This window comes from Gymnogyps californianus, chromosome 2 (genome assembly GCF_018139145.2).
Source record: "Gymnogyps californianus isolate 813 chromosome 2, ASM1813914v2, whole genome shotgun sequence".
NCBI lineage: Eukaryota > Metazoa > Chordata > Aves > Accipitriformes > Cathartidae > Gymnogyps > Gymnogyps californianus.
The window spans coordinates 4,513,101-4,528,897 of record NC_059472.1 but is presented as its reverse complement, the minus strand read 5'-3'; the positions used below and the strand labels follow the sequence as shown (position 1 = coordinate 4,528,897).

The 15,797-nt window shown below is 37.4% G+C and overlaps 1 protein-coding gene across 1 annotated transcript in view; it reads right to left on the bottom strand.

Moving 5' to 3' along the window:
* Positions 1-15,797, bottom strand: part of AGO2 (argonaute RISC catalytic component 2) — a 56,638-nt gene that overhangs the window by 15,728 nt on the left and 25,113 nt on the right. Inside the window, exons 3-11 of the mRNA XM_050890663.1 lie at positions 15,234-15,354; positions 9,071-9,252; positions 7,582-7,718; positions 7,308-7,442; positions 4,590-4,677; positions 3,371-3,518; positions 3,050-3,169; positions 2,569-2,691; positions 652-785 (exon numbers count right to left, since the gene is read on the bottom strand). Of these exons, the coding sequence (XP_050746620.1) occupies positions 652-785; positions 2,569-2,691; positions 3,050-3,169; positions 3,371-3,518; positions 4,590-4,677; positions 7,308-7,442; positions 7,582-7,718; positions 9,071-9,252; positions 15,234-15,354 (1,188 nt within the window). The remainder of the gene's footprint in view (positions 1-651; positions 786-2,568; positions 2,692-3,049; positions 3,170-3,370; positions 3,519-4,589; positions 4,678-7,307; positions 7,443-7,581; positions 7,719-9,070; positions 9,253-15,233; positions 15,355-15,797) is intronic.

Genomic DNA, 15,797 nt, shown 5'->3' with positions numbered 1-15,797 from the left:
CCACCTACACAGGCATGCACACTTCCCTTGATCTAAGAATGGTAGATGTCACCTTTAACAATAGTCTTTCAACAATCATGTTTCATCCAAAGAGAGAGAAACCAAATTTGAAAGTTCCATTCAAATGCTCAAAGTCAACAAAACAACTAGTCCTACTCATCTTGCAAATACAGCAACTTGCACATTATGGTAACTCTAGAGGGTAGAAAGTTTTAGACAAAAGTTGGATTGCTTTTTAAAATTTTCCTTTTAAATAAGTTCTGCACGAATAAATCTATTCCATATAACCAGGAAAAGAACCTAAGACAACATACATGTTAGCTTTCACTCTTGACAAATACTTAGTGATAAACACCCGTCATTACATCATTTCGGTGATCTTAAACTCTGTCCTAAGGCCTCACTGGTCAGAAACCTGCCATATAGTGTAAACTGCTTTTGGTAAGTCTGATTTGGAGGATTTCATGATGCTAGCATTAAAATCGTGTTGGCATCATTCAAAACACAAAGACAGAACATAAAAAAATCACTGTTAAACATGTATTGCCATACGTTAAACAATTTAACAAAATCTATATTCTAAATAAGTGAAATTATGGCATTTCCATACACAATAAATAATAAAATCACCATCTTATGAAACACACTCACTTAAGATGAACTTCAGTGCATTGGCGCTGGGGAGCAAAGCATGCAATTGCCCAAACCTTTATTTCAATTCCAGTGTGAAACTGTTTATTCCTCATGTCCCAGACTCCTTGAACTGGTGTAGCAATTGCTTTATTCTGGAAGTGGAAGGAAAAAAACCCAAAACACTAAAGCAAACATTGATTCATGATAACAAAAATCAGTTATGCTTCTACTTCCCTTCAACTAGCAGGCTATTTATGTTCTCAGGTCTTTCTCTCTGCTGTTCAAACACCTATCCTATCTTAGATCATTCTATCACTGCAGCAAGACAGCTTGCTAGCCAGGTGAAAAATAAAGCTCATAAAAATAAAGCTTATATTGTTCATTTTTATTGTTGATGGTTTCCTTTGGTTATATAAATCAGCAGCAGAGAGAAATTACGTACAGATAGTAAGTCAGATTCATGCTTGGTATGTAATGTTAACAAGAACGTATATTTCTACAGTGACTTTACAACCGCTCAGTGAACTTTCCAAGAGTGACTTAATTTAAGTATTATCAATATTTTACACATCACTAAGCAAAGGCAAATAGTGGTTCGATGTCACTCATACAACTCTGGACAAAATGTTAACAAGCTGGCAAAAGATGACCGTTATTCAACTTTGACCTGCGCAACACTTTTTTTCTCCCATCAAGCAGACGTTACTGTGATGGGTTATCTAGAGGACAAGGGATATAATAAGATGACTAAAGTAATTCTGGTGATGTTAATTACCTTAATAAGTATTAGTATCCCGTAGATGTTTTAGACAAGTTATCACAATGTCTGCCTTCTCATTTAGCAGCAACAGCTAAAATTCATGGGAATTTTTCAGGACACACACACAAATTTGATAATTCATTTTGCAAAGAGTTGTGTCTGCTGAAGGCAGTACCTTCCCCACTCCGACTTTCCATCATTCATCTGCCATGAAGCTCTTGTTCCCCCTTTCCCCTGGTGCAAGAATAGTTCATGAGAGCACTCTCTCTAATCAGGATCAGGCAAAGACAGCTAAGGTTATCTTAACCTGTCAGTGAAGGAAGGTTTGAGCTACTCCGCCCAATTTTGTCTGAAGAGCTTTAGGTAGAAGATGCAAGATCTTCTCCCATTGCGGGTTTATGGAGGTAACAGTCTGATTTGTGCATAGGGACAGAACTATCTTCAGCTGGCAATGCATGATCTAGAAGAGGTTCATCAGAAGCCTCCACAAATTAAGTTACCCCAGCTATCAAAGCTTTCATCTTGCATAAAACCAAGACACGTTATATAATTGATAGAAAACCCTGTTTCTCAAGCTTTTTTTGAAAAACACCACAGTAGGAAGATTATGTCAGAAAGGTCATCTGAAAAGCCATTGTAAAGAAAAGACACGTGAGTTAATACTCCAACAGGAAGAGATGGCTCTAGAGAAACACATGCTGATAGAAATGATGCCTTAAGACAGTTGTCCTTAACACAGCTGCTCCACCCAGAACACTCAAAACCAACCAGAAGTTCAGGAAGATTTCAAAGTTAAGGGAGGAAAATATAAACGGTAGTAATTGAAGTTGTTTCTGTTCTTTTTCACGCACATTGATTTGAACCACTACTTGCAGGTTTCTTCTTGCAACACACAATAAAACAGTGCGTGAAGGAAAAATACACACATTTTTCTCTGACGTTTACATAAACGCATTTTTAACCTAGCTTTACTTTCAGAAACAAAGATGCAGTCGAGGGAGGTGCAAAATGGCCATTACATTAAAGGACTTTCAAAACTTAAATGTACATTCTAAACATTACACCAGGATGACTTTATGCCATTACATCCAACATAATTAAACAACCATATTACAGAAGTTATCACAGCTGGTAACAGAAGCTACCACAGATTGTACAGTATCTGTTCAACATACCCTGCCTCCATAGAGGATTGAAGGAGGCTGAAGGACTCTGCCGGTCACATCTGTCATTTCATCTTTGACCATTATTCCAAATTCACGAACGTAAGGGTCGGTATTAAAACTCGCACTCCGCATCTGAAATTAAAAGGAATTAGATATTTCTTGCAGAAAAAGAAGTTCTTTTTACGAGATCTAAAACTTTCTGAGATAACCTGTATTTGGGCACATACCCCTTATATATGGGTGATGCCATGCATCCAGAGCCTCTGTTAATTCCACTTGGATACATGGATGCCTCAAAATTCGAAATAAAGCACCAGGAAAACCACTTGAAAACCTTTTGTGAGAATGTATTTCTCTGATTAATGGAGAAAGGTTTATAAAAACAAGCTCATAACCTGTGTGTAGTGTACAAACTATTCAGTATCTGCTAATGGTAAGAGAAAAATCAAGTCCATTACTACGCTTCACCCATCTTTGACAGAACACTCACCAATTTACTGATCTCTTCTTGACGGTCAGGTGCCGATCTGGCAGTTGCTCGAATCATAGTGGAAGTCTGATTGTCAGTGAGTTTCTTTATGCATCTTTGTCCTGCCACTATGTTGCACACCTAAAATATCCCCACACAAAGGAAGTTAAAAACCACAATGCAACTGTTTTTTGTTTTTTGGGTTTTTTTTTTTTCATTGCTGCACTACAAAATTTCTAAAGTTGGCTACTCAAAAAAACAGTTTGTCAACATTTGAGTCTTTTTTCCTCTGACCCGCTTCCCCCATTCACAGAATACAGTATTATCGCAAAGTTTACTTGCCTCAAGAGGAAGGTATGTGTGTTTCTGCTCCTGTCCAACTTGTAAACATGGAAGGTGAGGATAGCGTAAAACTAATTTGTGCCTGTCCTTAAAATACTGAGCTACAGTGCATTCAACTGTTTGTCCATTCTCCTGCTGAAGTGGGAATCTATTGGAAATCAAATATGAAAATAAGCCATTACTTTATGTAGAATACTTTCCCACACTTGCTCAATACACTTCTTGGCAGAAGTTAAGCTTACTGAAGATTAAAGCTATCTTGCTGAAATGATGCAAGTGTACTTCTATAATTAAGATTCCATCATTGCCACTACTATGTGTCTTCTAATAGTACCACAGAAGGCTATTTCTCTAACGTTCTTGATACCTGAAGCTATAAATTCAGTTTCCTAAGAGCAGGTGCCTTAGAGACAAAGACTAATGTTTTCTGCTTATTTGGGATACTTGTGGTACTACATTTTATGATATGCCATGCATAGCAAATAGTAAGCCTACTTCGAGAGTTGCAAAACCAATTATTGCTTCAGAAATGCATTTCTCTCTTTCTGTACATTACAAATTTATTTTTGTATATGCACACACATTTGCATATACTTACATCAAGGTGGTACAAATATTGTCTTTTCATTAATACAATACATCACTGAAAGAGCACAAACAAAGCCCAAACAATCAAATACCAGATGTAGATATTGGTCAGTTACCTTCTTGTAAAAAGCTGGTATCAGTTTTGTTCCTTATACTACTTTCTTAAAAATGGGAATAAATACCTCCATATTCAAGTTATCTGCAAATCTCTGGTTAGTGATTAAAAATAAACATTTTTTCCAGAGGAAAAATAATTGGTAATAAGTAAGATAAGAAAGCTGATCCCAATTGGCACTACTTTTCTACTCAACAGTTCTGGGAAACATTACGCTACCAATAGGGCACCCTGTTCTTCCAACATTGAAGAAATCCGTAAATGAAAAAAAAAAAAAAAAAACCATCACAGATTTAAAACAAAGCAATTGGTTCAGATGTCATAACATTCATTATAGAATAAAAATAGAACAAAAAGAACAGCAAAATTGGGAGAATACTAGGAGGTGTATTTTAAATGTATTGACCAAAGAAAGCATCATTTTTCAAGACAACTTTTCCTATGTCAGTAAGGCAGGCAAGATACTTTTCCAGCCTGAGATTAAACATATGCTTAAAAAGCAGCAAAATACTTTACGTTTGGTGACTTGCTGGTCGTCTGGTGACATTGCACACTCTGTACTTTCTTTTCATTTGTCCACAGTGTGTTATCTCCACCTTTAGACCTAAAAATCAAAAAACACGTATCACCATTTCTTCCAAATCAAGGTGTCAGCCCGCTACATTGCTACACAAGACCACTTAAACTGTGCAGTAAAGCTATTCACTATTTAGCATGTTCTCCAAGCACTGAAGGGTATCCCAGACAGAACTCATAAAACCAATTTATAGTCTTAAAACTCAAAAATGCTGAGCTTCAGCCAAAGTTCAACAAAGAATCTGAGAGACAAGACAAAACCCCAAAGCCCCAAGAGCTCACAGATGAAGCTGAACGCATCCAGTGAATTCCAATTCTGTACCTCTAAGGAAGTCCAGGATGGCAGAAGGACAAAAAGGGTACACAACTCCTTGAAACAAAAAGCTTGTTTATACTTTATGTCTAAATATATGGTGTCTGTGAGAACTCCAACTATTGCAACCAACCCTGAACTAATGAATCGGGGAAGGGGGAATACCCATACAGCCTCTAGGAGCCCATGGGAATGAGGCCACAGGGCTTTATTCTTTGTGAAGACAAACATCTGTTGCAAACCCCACCGGCACAAAAGCTGAGCCCACCTGAAAGCCTAGAACTTCTAGAAGAACAAATTATCTACCCAAAACCAGCACAACACACCTACCTGTTAAAAAGTGTCTAATTTACTATTACCCACAAATATAAGCTTGAATGTAGCGTTTTCATTTATATTACCTTCATGCTTAGGCAGAAACAGACATATGTGGACTATTAGAGATAGGAAGTTGAATGTGTGGGAATAGGAAAGAGGGGGCTGTAGACAGGAATTCCTTATATATCTGCACACATATATTAACTCAGGCTGCTGCTGAATAACAGTGCATATTTCCCCTATCTGTCAAAGGCACTAATAACTTGCCAAACAACACACTAATCTTTCCACATAATTTGATAGGGTTCGAAGTGCCATCTATTATGAAACCTTCAATAAATATCAAGTTTTCATGAATACCTCCGAATCTGTATCACAGTATTTTCATTAAAAGATAAACTGTTACCTCAATATGTCGATTCACAACTAGTTTTGCTGCAAATTTGAGATGACTTACTTTATCTGAAGAATGAAAATCCTCATGAAAAAAATGACAATAGCAGCCAGCAATTCAGTGCCTTATTATTTTTTCAAAACATTTACAACCAGTACAAACTCGGGATTTATTTATACTTTTCTTGCTAACTTCTAGTTGGGCAAAGACGATTTCATGGACATTTTGTGGAAATAAGAAAGCTGCATGATAGATTTATGGAGTTTGTTTTTCTTTTTTAACTTGTTTTCTTTCTAGCAAGCATATCATGAAGGAAGGACCTCGATTTTCCAGAAGAAACCTTCAGTGAACAAAACCAGTAAGATTCCTTCCTCCTACTCTTTGATTCAGCCATTACATATTAGAATAACTGTAATTTACTTCCAGGAGAGTATATGTATGAAATATACTTAAGTATGCAAAAACACATTGCTAACTTATTAGTGGAATCTGGAATATGAAAATCTTGACATTAGTAATTGGAAAATTTAAGATCAGGTAACTTAAAAAAAAAAAAACCATGAAATCCCAGTCTTTGTAAACATTTTGAAATAATCAGATTAGGAACTGGAGTATCTTTGTCATGGAACTGGGATCAGCGCTACCGATATGTTTCAAAAGGGAAAAATATGAATCTTTTGTATTTCTAACTGTTAACTCGTATTTACTCTAGAGATGGAGGTACCTTAAGAAGAATAAAGCACTACAGTAAATATAACCTCTAACTACAATAAAGCAATATTCATTTGGGAAGATAAACTGTTTTTAAGGAGACTGACATAACAAGGGACGCAGCTCTACATGCTGAAAAGATCTCAGTAGTAATTCTGCACTGAGATGCTCTCAGATGCCAACACACACCGTTAACTTTGACATGACACCTGATTACGTGGTGGTGAGGTACCAAAAAAAAAAAAATGAAGGTATGTCAAGAGAAGCTACACTTAAATGAGGAGAAGCTTGCACAAGTCACAAGGCAGTAACTAATCTCACTAAAACAAATTATCATCCATCTGCTAGAAAGTTTTAGTTTAGCCCATCACTTAGAGTAAAACATATCATCTTCATAGTTTCACTAAAGCACTTTCATTAAGGGCAAAGCTAATTAAACTACCCTATATTTGCCCCAGGCAAAATGCACACACGTATATAGTTACTACAGATTCTTCAATATGTGATAAATTAATTCTGTGCATACCTGAGCCCTAAATGTGGCTGGTTCAATAAATAAACAAGCTCACTTAACTTTTTGTACTAGTGATTCATCAAATCTGAAGCCACATACTTATCTGAACTGACCCAACTTTGCTTGTATTCACAAAGTGACTCTGTCAAGCTACAGAGATTAACCGATGTAGTAAGAAAAAAGGACAAGTAGACTGAAACATAACATTGATCAGTAGACTTCTGAAAAGTCTTGAAAGACATCTAAGTAACAAAACGATTCTTGCCTCTTAGTTTTCCTCAAAAAGTGTATGTGCATTGTTCATTGTGATAATCTGTCTCCCAATAAGGCAACTGGTACAGAAAATATTTTGAACATGTAGTGGTAACATTACCAGACAGAATAAAGCAGTTTTATGTAATTTATTACCTTTTATTTCTTTGGTAAACTTTACCCTTTGGGAATCTGTCAGAGGTTTTTGTTGTTCTTCAATACTTTTGAAGTCCAAAACTTCACATACAAACTCGATAACTGGCTGTGCTTTGTAAAATGCGGTTGCAGATACTGTAGACAAAAACGTTAATGTTGTATTACAACAATACTGAGGAAATTTTTAAGAAATCCAACAAATGGAACTAAATTTTTGCCTTCCCATTGAAAGAGAAAGAAGGATCAAGAAAAAGATTTTTTTTATAGGACCTACCATCAATATTTAACATCATTTTCCATAATGAAGGTCTGACTGATTGATGGAAGCCAAACCAAACTTCTCTGCCACCACCCAATGGATTTGAGCACCCTTCTGATGCTGTAAAAAAAGATCGCCCCACAGGAGTATATCTGCAATAAAGAAAATAAATCCAGATCATAAAACTAAAGCAAAAAAAAAAAATTGCAATAAAGCCATATCTAATGCAAATTCCTATTCACAAAAGCACAGAAATGTCAGTGTTTCAAATTACCAATAATCTGAGATTCCTGTCAGGACTCAGGTTACACCTCTCAAAATCCAGTTAGTTACAGTCAGAAACTGGCTACTACTCATGTTTGTTTAAATTTGTTTTCAGTATACTGTTAATATACCTACTAATTCAAACAAAAAGCATTAATAACTTTTTTTTGTACTCTATTAAAAATTCAGCTATGCTTCAGTAAGAAAATAATTAAACTTCTCTGCTATTAAAACAACAATGTAGTAATCTCTCCCCTTACTTGTGCATAGCTTCCTCTGAAATCCATGGAAACCTTGCGTGGGTAAACAACTGTTCTAACAAATATTTTTGATGCATATTTCATCTTGGTAATTCGGTACTGCGCACTTAATATCAAACTAATCAAAACCAGCGCCAGTATGTTTCTCTGAACAAAAATGTGTGACTAACTAGTCTGGGCTGTTTTCTGTGTTGCAAAAACCTGACTAAAGCGATTTTTTTTTTTTTTTTATCCTTAATGTGAGGATAAAGTCAACATAATATAAGGCTATTTGAAGATATTTACATAAATTTAACTCATTTTCCCTGTTTAGCCCTTCAAAACAGGAAAGCTCAGCCCTATTAGGCTTTGTACTTTACTTTCCAATTGAATGTAATTTGAACAGTGGTCTTAAGCGACTTGTTTCATGGCAGCAGAACTAAACCCAGTATCTCTTGGGTTTGACTGCAAATGCTGTAGATCCCACTTGCTTGGAAAAAAAACCAAATAATTTTCAAGTTTCTCTTTTCTATAAAAATAGCTATACTGGCTGACATTAATGTGCCCCTAGCACAGTATCCTTTATACAAAATCGGCAACAAACATCTGCCCAAGGACACATAGGAACAGGGTAACAAGTTTTAAAACCACCCTCACACATCTACTAACCTTCAACTACTTTCCACTCGGGGAGGGATTCCTTCTCTGAGGCCTACAGAGAAACGGGGTACGAGTGAGATGGCAGAGAGCCCCTGACCTGAGAGCATACAAACATGGAGCGAGTCTGAAGACCAGTGGGGAAGGGACTTGTGTGCAGGCTGGAGGCTACTAAGTCCACCAGATGACCAGAAAAGCACCATATTGCCTCTTGCCTGAGCATGCCATCTGCTAGATAGCTATTATTTTGGTTGGGCTATGAAAGCACATCCTACCCAAAAAGCCACTGAAGCGATTCAAATAACAATGGAACCTCCTAAACAACGTCAAGGTCTTCCCCTCACCTCATGGAAGGCAAGTGCCTCATCACTACATCCAGTGCCTGGATGGTTTCAAACGGGACACTCGGCAGCCGACCAGAAAGAGCATCATGTAAAGCCTGCAAACTCACACAGGACATCCACTTTATAGCCACCTTAAATATTCTGTCCTTTCCTTCTCCTGGCAGCGTGACCTCCAGCTCCACCTGCAACAATGCCAAACAACAAACCAAGATGATTCTTTCCATTTAAAGGGGAAAACAGAAGGGGCTTGGAAGGGACAATGGATTCCTCTGAACAGCGCTATAAAGCATGGGAGGAGACAAAAAGCAATGATGAAGAAACAACATACATTAGGTACAGCCTCTTTTTACAGCTAGATCTTTCCAAAGGTGTATTTCAGAAAGCTGGCACGCTTCCCAACTGGCATCTATCTCCCTCTTTAAGGCAACATTATAATTTGGAAGTGCTTCCATATCAACTGGGAGGTCTCCGTGAAGATCCGATAACCTGATTTCAGATACCTAACACATACTAATGCATCACCACTCATGTCAGCTCCTGCATACCTAAAATAAAACATGGTCTGTCACTACCTGCCAAGATTCATGAATTTCTGGTATTCGCTCTCTAGAGCGCCAGAGTGCTTTATATACTATTACTGTAGACATACTTCAAACAAGAGAAAATAAAATCCACAAGGAGCTTTCAAAGAGGAAAAAAAAAAACCAAACACCACCCCCTAAACAAAACAAAAAGAACCACAAAACCCACCAACCCCAAAACCTCTTATTTTTAAATACCAAAGACAGAATAAATGATGACCCCCAAGTATTAGTGATGCTATCACAGGCAGGAAACAGGGGCATTCTTTTGACATGTTATGCCCTACTTTGAATTTTTTGTCTAAAAAACACTGGCAAACTACATTATGGTAAATTACTTAAGCCAATTACTTGTAATGCTGATTTCTCCTCTTTATTAAAACAAAGAAAGTCTGAGCACCAAAGTCTTTAAACCAACTAAAATTAAGGCTTGTCTGAAATGATTAGCAGTTCTGGATAACAAGATCAGAGTATGCTTTGTGCTCGATATAAACAAAAACTTTGCATTATCCTGTCCTAGGGAGCTTACAATTTAAATATAAAAGGCATCCACTTAACAGACAAACTGTAATTAGTGGGCTAGCAAAAATACATGGGTAAGGGCAAGCTAATATACGCAATCATCTGGTCTTTCGCGACAGTTCGCTTCTTCAGTCAAAAAATAGGAAGGAAAGATAAGACACAAATAATAAGCCTTTCCATATGCCAAAAAAACAGGTCGACAATTTACAGTAGGCAGTCAAAATTAATATTACAGCTGCATCTCTCCCCTAGTACAAACATCATTCACCAGGAGACTCGAGCACAGCAAGGAGCTGTATGGCTGTGGGAGAGCAACAGGAACCGGAGTCTGTAATTGCGGGGTCGCTGGTCTGAATCTGGCCCAGAAGGTTAACTCTGCCGAAAAGCTGTGCAAGTAAAGGTACAGGTTTTCAGCTGACACAGGTTGGAAGCCTTCTATGAAGCCTTTTTTTCCACCACACCATCAAAAGGTCTTCAACTTACATCTCATTTACAGCAGGTGGAAGACGTCTGTTGCACCTGAGCTGCATTTTCTTTAAACTTCTCTCCTCCTCCAAATCAAGTTTCATAATTTCTATTATTCCCGATACTGTTAATACGCAACTAATATGATTATTAACAACTTTGGTACCCTTAATCTAAAAAAAGATGTCATTTTAATTTTTTCCCCTCCTGGTTTCAACAAAGTTCCTTCACCGCAATAGAACGGAAAAAGATGAAGAACGGGACTACCTGTGTTGCAGTATCCACGTCCCTGGTGGAAATACGAGACCCAGGATCGAAGAATTTCTATTCCAGTTGCTAGACTGCAAATACCGATTAAGTTTAGCATAGCTGTGACAGTGAATTCTCACTACTGAATTTGGCCCAAACAGTTCTTGCTGCTGGGTCTAACCCCACTTCAAAACAGCTTAGAGTCACTGCTTAAATAAGGAAGGTTTAAAACCAGCTTTCCAGGTTTTCTTCCTTTAATATCTCACATGAATTAACTCACTACTGAAGAGTTTATGTTTAAAAAAAAAAAAAATCACAAAAATACATTAGGACCAAAAAAATGTGTCCTTAATCTACATGCACAAGATCACATATACTTTTAGGCACTGCTAATCAGAATTTAAATCTCTCAGTAATATTTTATTTACCCCACTCTATACTTTTAAGGGCAAACGAACACACTCATGTTTGACAGAGTAAGCAAAATATGAAAAATTTCAAGACAAAGTAGTTTTAAATGGGAATTTTACCATGTACTTTACTATTATGAATAAACTCTAAAGCCAAATTTAATGTTTGATTTCCTACAGTTTCACCAGGTGTAATCTATCCCCAAATAAAAAATTTACAATCTCAGTCACTAACTTACTACCTGCTAGACCCATTGCTAAACTGCAACACAGTTGACGTAATTTTGCAGCTAAAGGAACTAAATGAAAGGGATGTTACTGTAAGGATGTGAAAAATCATTAAGCGTGTGGAAAAAATTGAAAGCTGTTCTTAAAAAGAATAGGTCTTGTAGCTGATATAATCTGATTGACTCATACAAATCAGCATATGACTGTTTAAAAATAATAAAAATTAAACTTGACCATGTCTTTCTGGGGAATTCTTAGTACTCCTTCTTCTCTATAAAATATATGCAACACTACGTGATTATTTTATCATGTTTTGAGCTTACAATGTACCTTTTCTCTATTAATCTAAGAGCTTTTCCTTCCCAGGGATTCAGAGGAAAACAGATACATGGTTTCCAATCAAATATTTGGGTACCTACCTCCCATGGACTTTTTTGGAAATCTCAAGCTATGGATGTAAGAAAGAGGTCTGCTTCTATCACGTACAGAGTCATTAGCAGTACTTCAAATAGACAAAGTCAAGAGGAGTAAGGTTGTGGCCATAGACAGGATTAACACTTTCCTTCTGAAAAAGGGAACAGCAGTAGGATTTCTGTATCAAACTGCAGCTCGGTTCACTCGTAATTACTGTTTTTCTAATTAAAGACTGCTTAAGATGTACGTTAAGATATAGCAGTAGTTCTTGAATCTTGCTAGGTTAGAAAACTTTCAAGTTCAGTCAAAATTTAATTCTGGTTCTTAATCATAGAAGGACATTTTAGGGAAATACACAAGTAATGCAGCAGTTGAGTACAAAGCCACAGTTAGAGGTGACCTGGGCTTGCTGTTAGAACCTACGAGGAAAGAGGAGACTAAGATCTTCATACCTTGACAGTGACCTATACACTTCTTTCTTCTCAATGTGTACAAGTAAAAACTAAGAAAATATTCTGTTAATATTTGCATATTCCATATTTGTTCCAAAAGGTCTAAAGAAATGAAGGAATTAAAGAGTGAAAATAAGGTACGATAAGGAAGGAATGAAAACACGTATGATAACCATGAAGGCCAAGCAGAAAAGTATTTATATAATAGAAAGTTATAAAAGAAGCAGGGTTGTCAGCAAGGACAAAAAAAAAAAACCAACAACAAAAAAAAAAACAACCACCCCAGAACAACCACTACCGACAAGAGATGAGGACAGAGTGCATTAATTAAATTAAAGAGCAACGGGGGCGGGGGAGGGAAATGTTGGCAATTTGGTGTCAGCCTTCTGTCTAGCATCAGTTCTTCCACTACCAATGCACACTGCAAGTAAATCAAGGTCTTCTTCCAGTTAGATTAAGGATCATCTATTAATCAGTGTACATTCATGAATCTTTTCAATACATCCTAAATGTAATCAGATGTGCAGTAAACTTGCTACATCTGTTATGTACAGAACAGCCAAAAAAAACCGCCAGAGAAACCTAATCTAATTATGCTGGAGGAAAGTCCTAATACCTACAAGCTTTATACTGGTTTAAACCATGCTTAAATCAATTTAGCACCATGTAAAAATTTCCCTCATTAAGCTAAATTTCGCCACGTCCGATTTAAACCAGCTGAAGATTTATCTCTATTAGCTCTTTCCTCCAGGGCAGTAACATTAATATGTCTATGGCAGAACAACCGACAAAGTCCTATATCCCATCGAAAATAGGGAAAAAATATGAGTTTATTAAAAGTGAGCCTAAATGTGAGCCACAGATGAAACTATCTGAACCACCTTGTGCTAACCTCCACTAAAAACACTCTCTTCAGTGACTGCCTTTTGCAAATGATCATCACTCTGCCTAGATAATTCTGACCCACCCAAAATAGTTAACAAAATCATTAAAGTCAGCCTTTTCCCAGGTGTAGGTTACAACATTCATTTGCACAGACACAAAGGAATCAGGGCATCAAAAGCACTTCCTGCTGACACACTGCCACTAGACTTCGTTTTTACCATGTATGACTTAGTATACGTGGGCTTTAAAATCCAAAGCATCAAGAATCGAGTCCTATTCGGTCAGCAGGCATTCAGACACAGAAGGAACAGGAGGAGGAGGAGGTCATCTCATCCAGTTCCCAGAGAAGGGTCAACTTGCATCTCACAGAGTCTCATTAGATCCAAGGATTAATTTGATCCCAGTTTTATCCTCCATAGATAAACCATTTTTCATTTACCTTTACTTATTAAATGCAGAACTTTATCCTTGTCATAAAATATATTGTCAGTCATCCACAATTTGGCAAGTATTATAGTTATAAGGTAACTCTCTGTGCATTCAGAGGACTTGTTTAAACCCCTAGGAGACACTCATCAAGTGTCATTCCACCTTTGGCAAATACTTTGCAATCTTATGTGTCAAATCTGTAGGAACTGGAATACTATATATGAAAGTGAAAAAAAAAATTCTCTAAACTATAAAGGAATCATTAAAAGTATTTCCCAGACGTTACCTTATCGGTTAATGAAAAATAATTAAGACTGGAGTAGAGACTGACCTTTACTGCATGACATTCACTTAAATACATTTGGGGAAAATAAAAATTACACATATGAGATTAAGAGCTTGATTCAGGTAAAACTATTAATTATGTCAAGCACTGCACAGGCATACAATATGAGACAGCAAAGGACAGCATGAACTATTTTATAGCACACTGCTACTGAATTTCAGAAGACCTGAGCTCTGTTCCCAGTTTTATCACATAAGCAAGTTTCCACATTTCTCTGTATTTCCCTTTCCTCCTTACATTTTACTTTTGTCTACTTAGGTTGTAATCAACTTCTATAGGATAGGACAGTCTTCCCCTGTAACTGTGCATGCCTCACCTTGCACCCACAGCAGGAGGGTAAAATGGCCTCTGGGAACTACTATAGTACAAACAAGTAACAAGAATGACTGTATCCTCAAATGTTCATCTAAATAAAAGAGGCCACAGAAAATTCAATCTGATACTAGACCACAGATGCGTAGGCTAAATGATTTTATAGGGTTTGTGTGTTAGCATGTTCCAACGCAGTCCCTTCTACTTCACCAGTCAACGGGCACAGACACTGGTACACTTCGTGGCTACAACCAGAGTGACCAAAGAGGTCGCCGCCCCACGTACAGAGCTGGTGTACAGAACATGCGAGTCCTCTTCAGTTGCCCCAGGGCTAAGCTAGCAGGTCTTAACCTGTGCAATTTAAATTAATTTGGTTCTCACGTCGTAAAGGATTAGGGAAGAGGTTCCAGACAGGCAACGGAGGGATGGAGGAGTTTCTTCCAGCTAGTGGCTTGCGAGAATCAGCTTACAGTGGGCTTTGACGAGATTAACGAGCTGACTTAACAGCTTGCTGCTGCTCAGAGGGGTGCTTCTGCTCCCCTCTCCCAAACTCAGCTGTGCTTTCACTTTCTCCCTAGTGCCAGTATGGAGCTTGTCTGCAGTCCCGGGCAGTTGATCCAGCTCACCAAACCAGCAGAAACCACGGGAGTGGAGAAAAAGAGGGAGGAAAGAGGGATATGGAAAGGGGAATGGCCATTTTGATGGCAACAAGCTCACACTTCTGTCCTGCCAAACCACACCCTGAGCAAAGTGGCAACAGAAGGAGACATCTGTTCCAGAAATATAAAATCAGTTTCTATCAGTTATTAAAAAGTTCTGCAAATATCACATTAAAATCTCCAATTAGAAACTTTTCTATTTAAAACTTACTTTATCTCTCCCAATGGGAAGCGGCATAGCTGTATAAAGGTTTTTTCTTCCATCAAACACTGGTTTGCGATCCCCAAAAATCTGGGTTTTAAAGTGCTGAACCATATGCTCCACTATTTCTCTGAAAATACAAAAAGATTACATTAATTCAACTTTTTACTTTTAATGTTAAGTAGCAGATGAAGACTAACACTAATATTTATGAATAGAGGTATTAGGTAAATGAAAGGGTTGTCCACTGTTGGGTATTAAAGGCAAGATTTGTTTGACTGATGTGAATTAAAGCAACCTTTTCACAGACTAAACTGTTTTCTTAAAGCAGCTATTTTTAGCTTTTTCAGATTGAAACTTTCCTTCCTCTTTTCTGTGATCTACTGAAAGTGGTAAAGCGAAAGCTCGTGCTCTCTCAAGCTCAAAATGAGATGTGCTTGGTATTCTCCTGGGGCTTCTGCTCCCCTGTCCTACAGCCCTTTCTGCAGAGGACCATGTACCAAAAGCTCAGCAGCCTGAGAAGCTTTCAAAAAAAATCACCATCCAAGCTTACAGCCTTAGTGTAAGGATGAT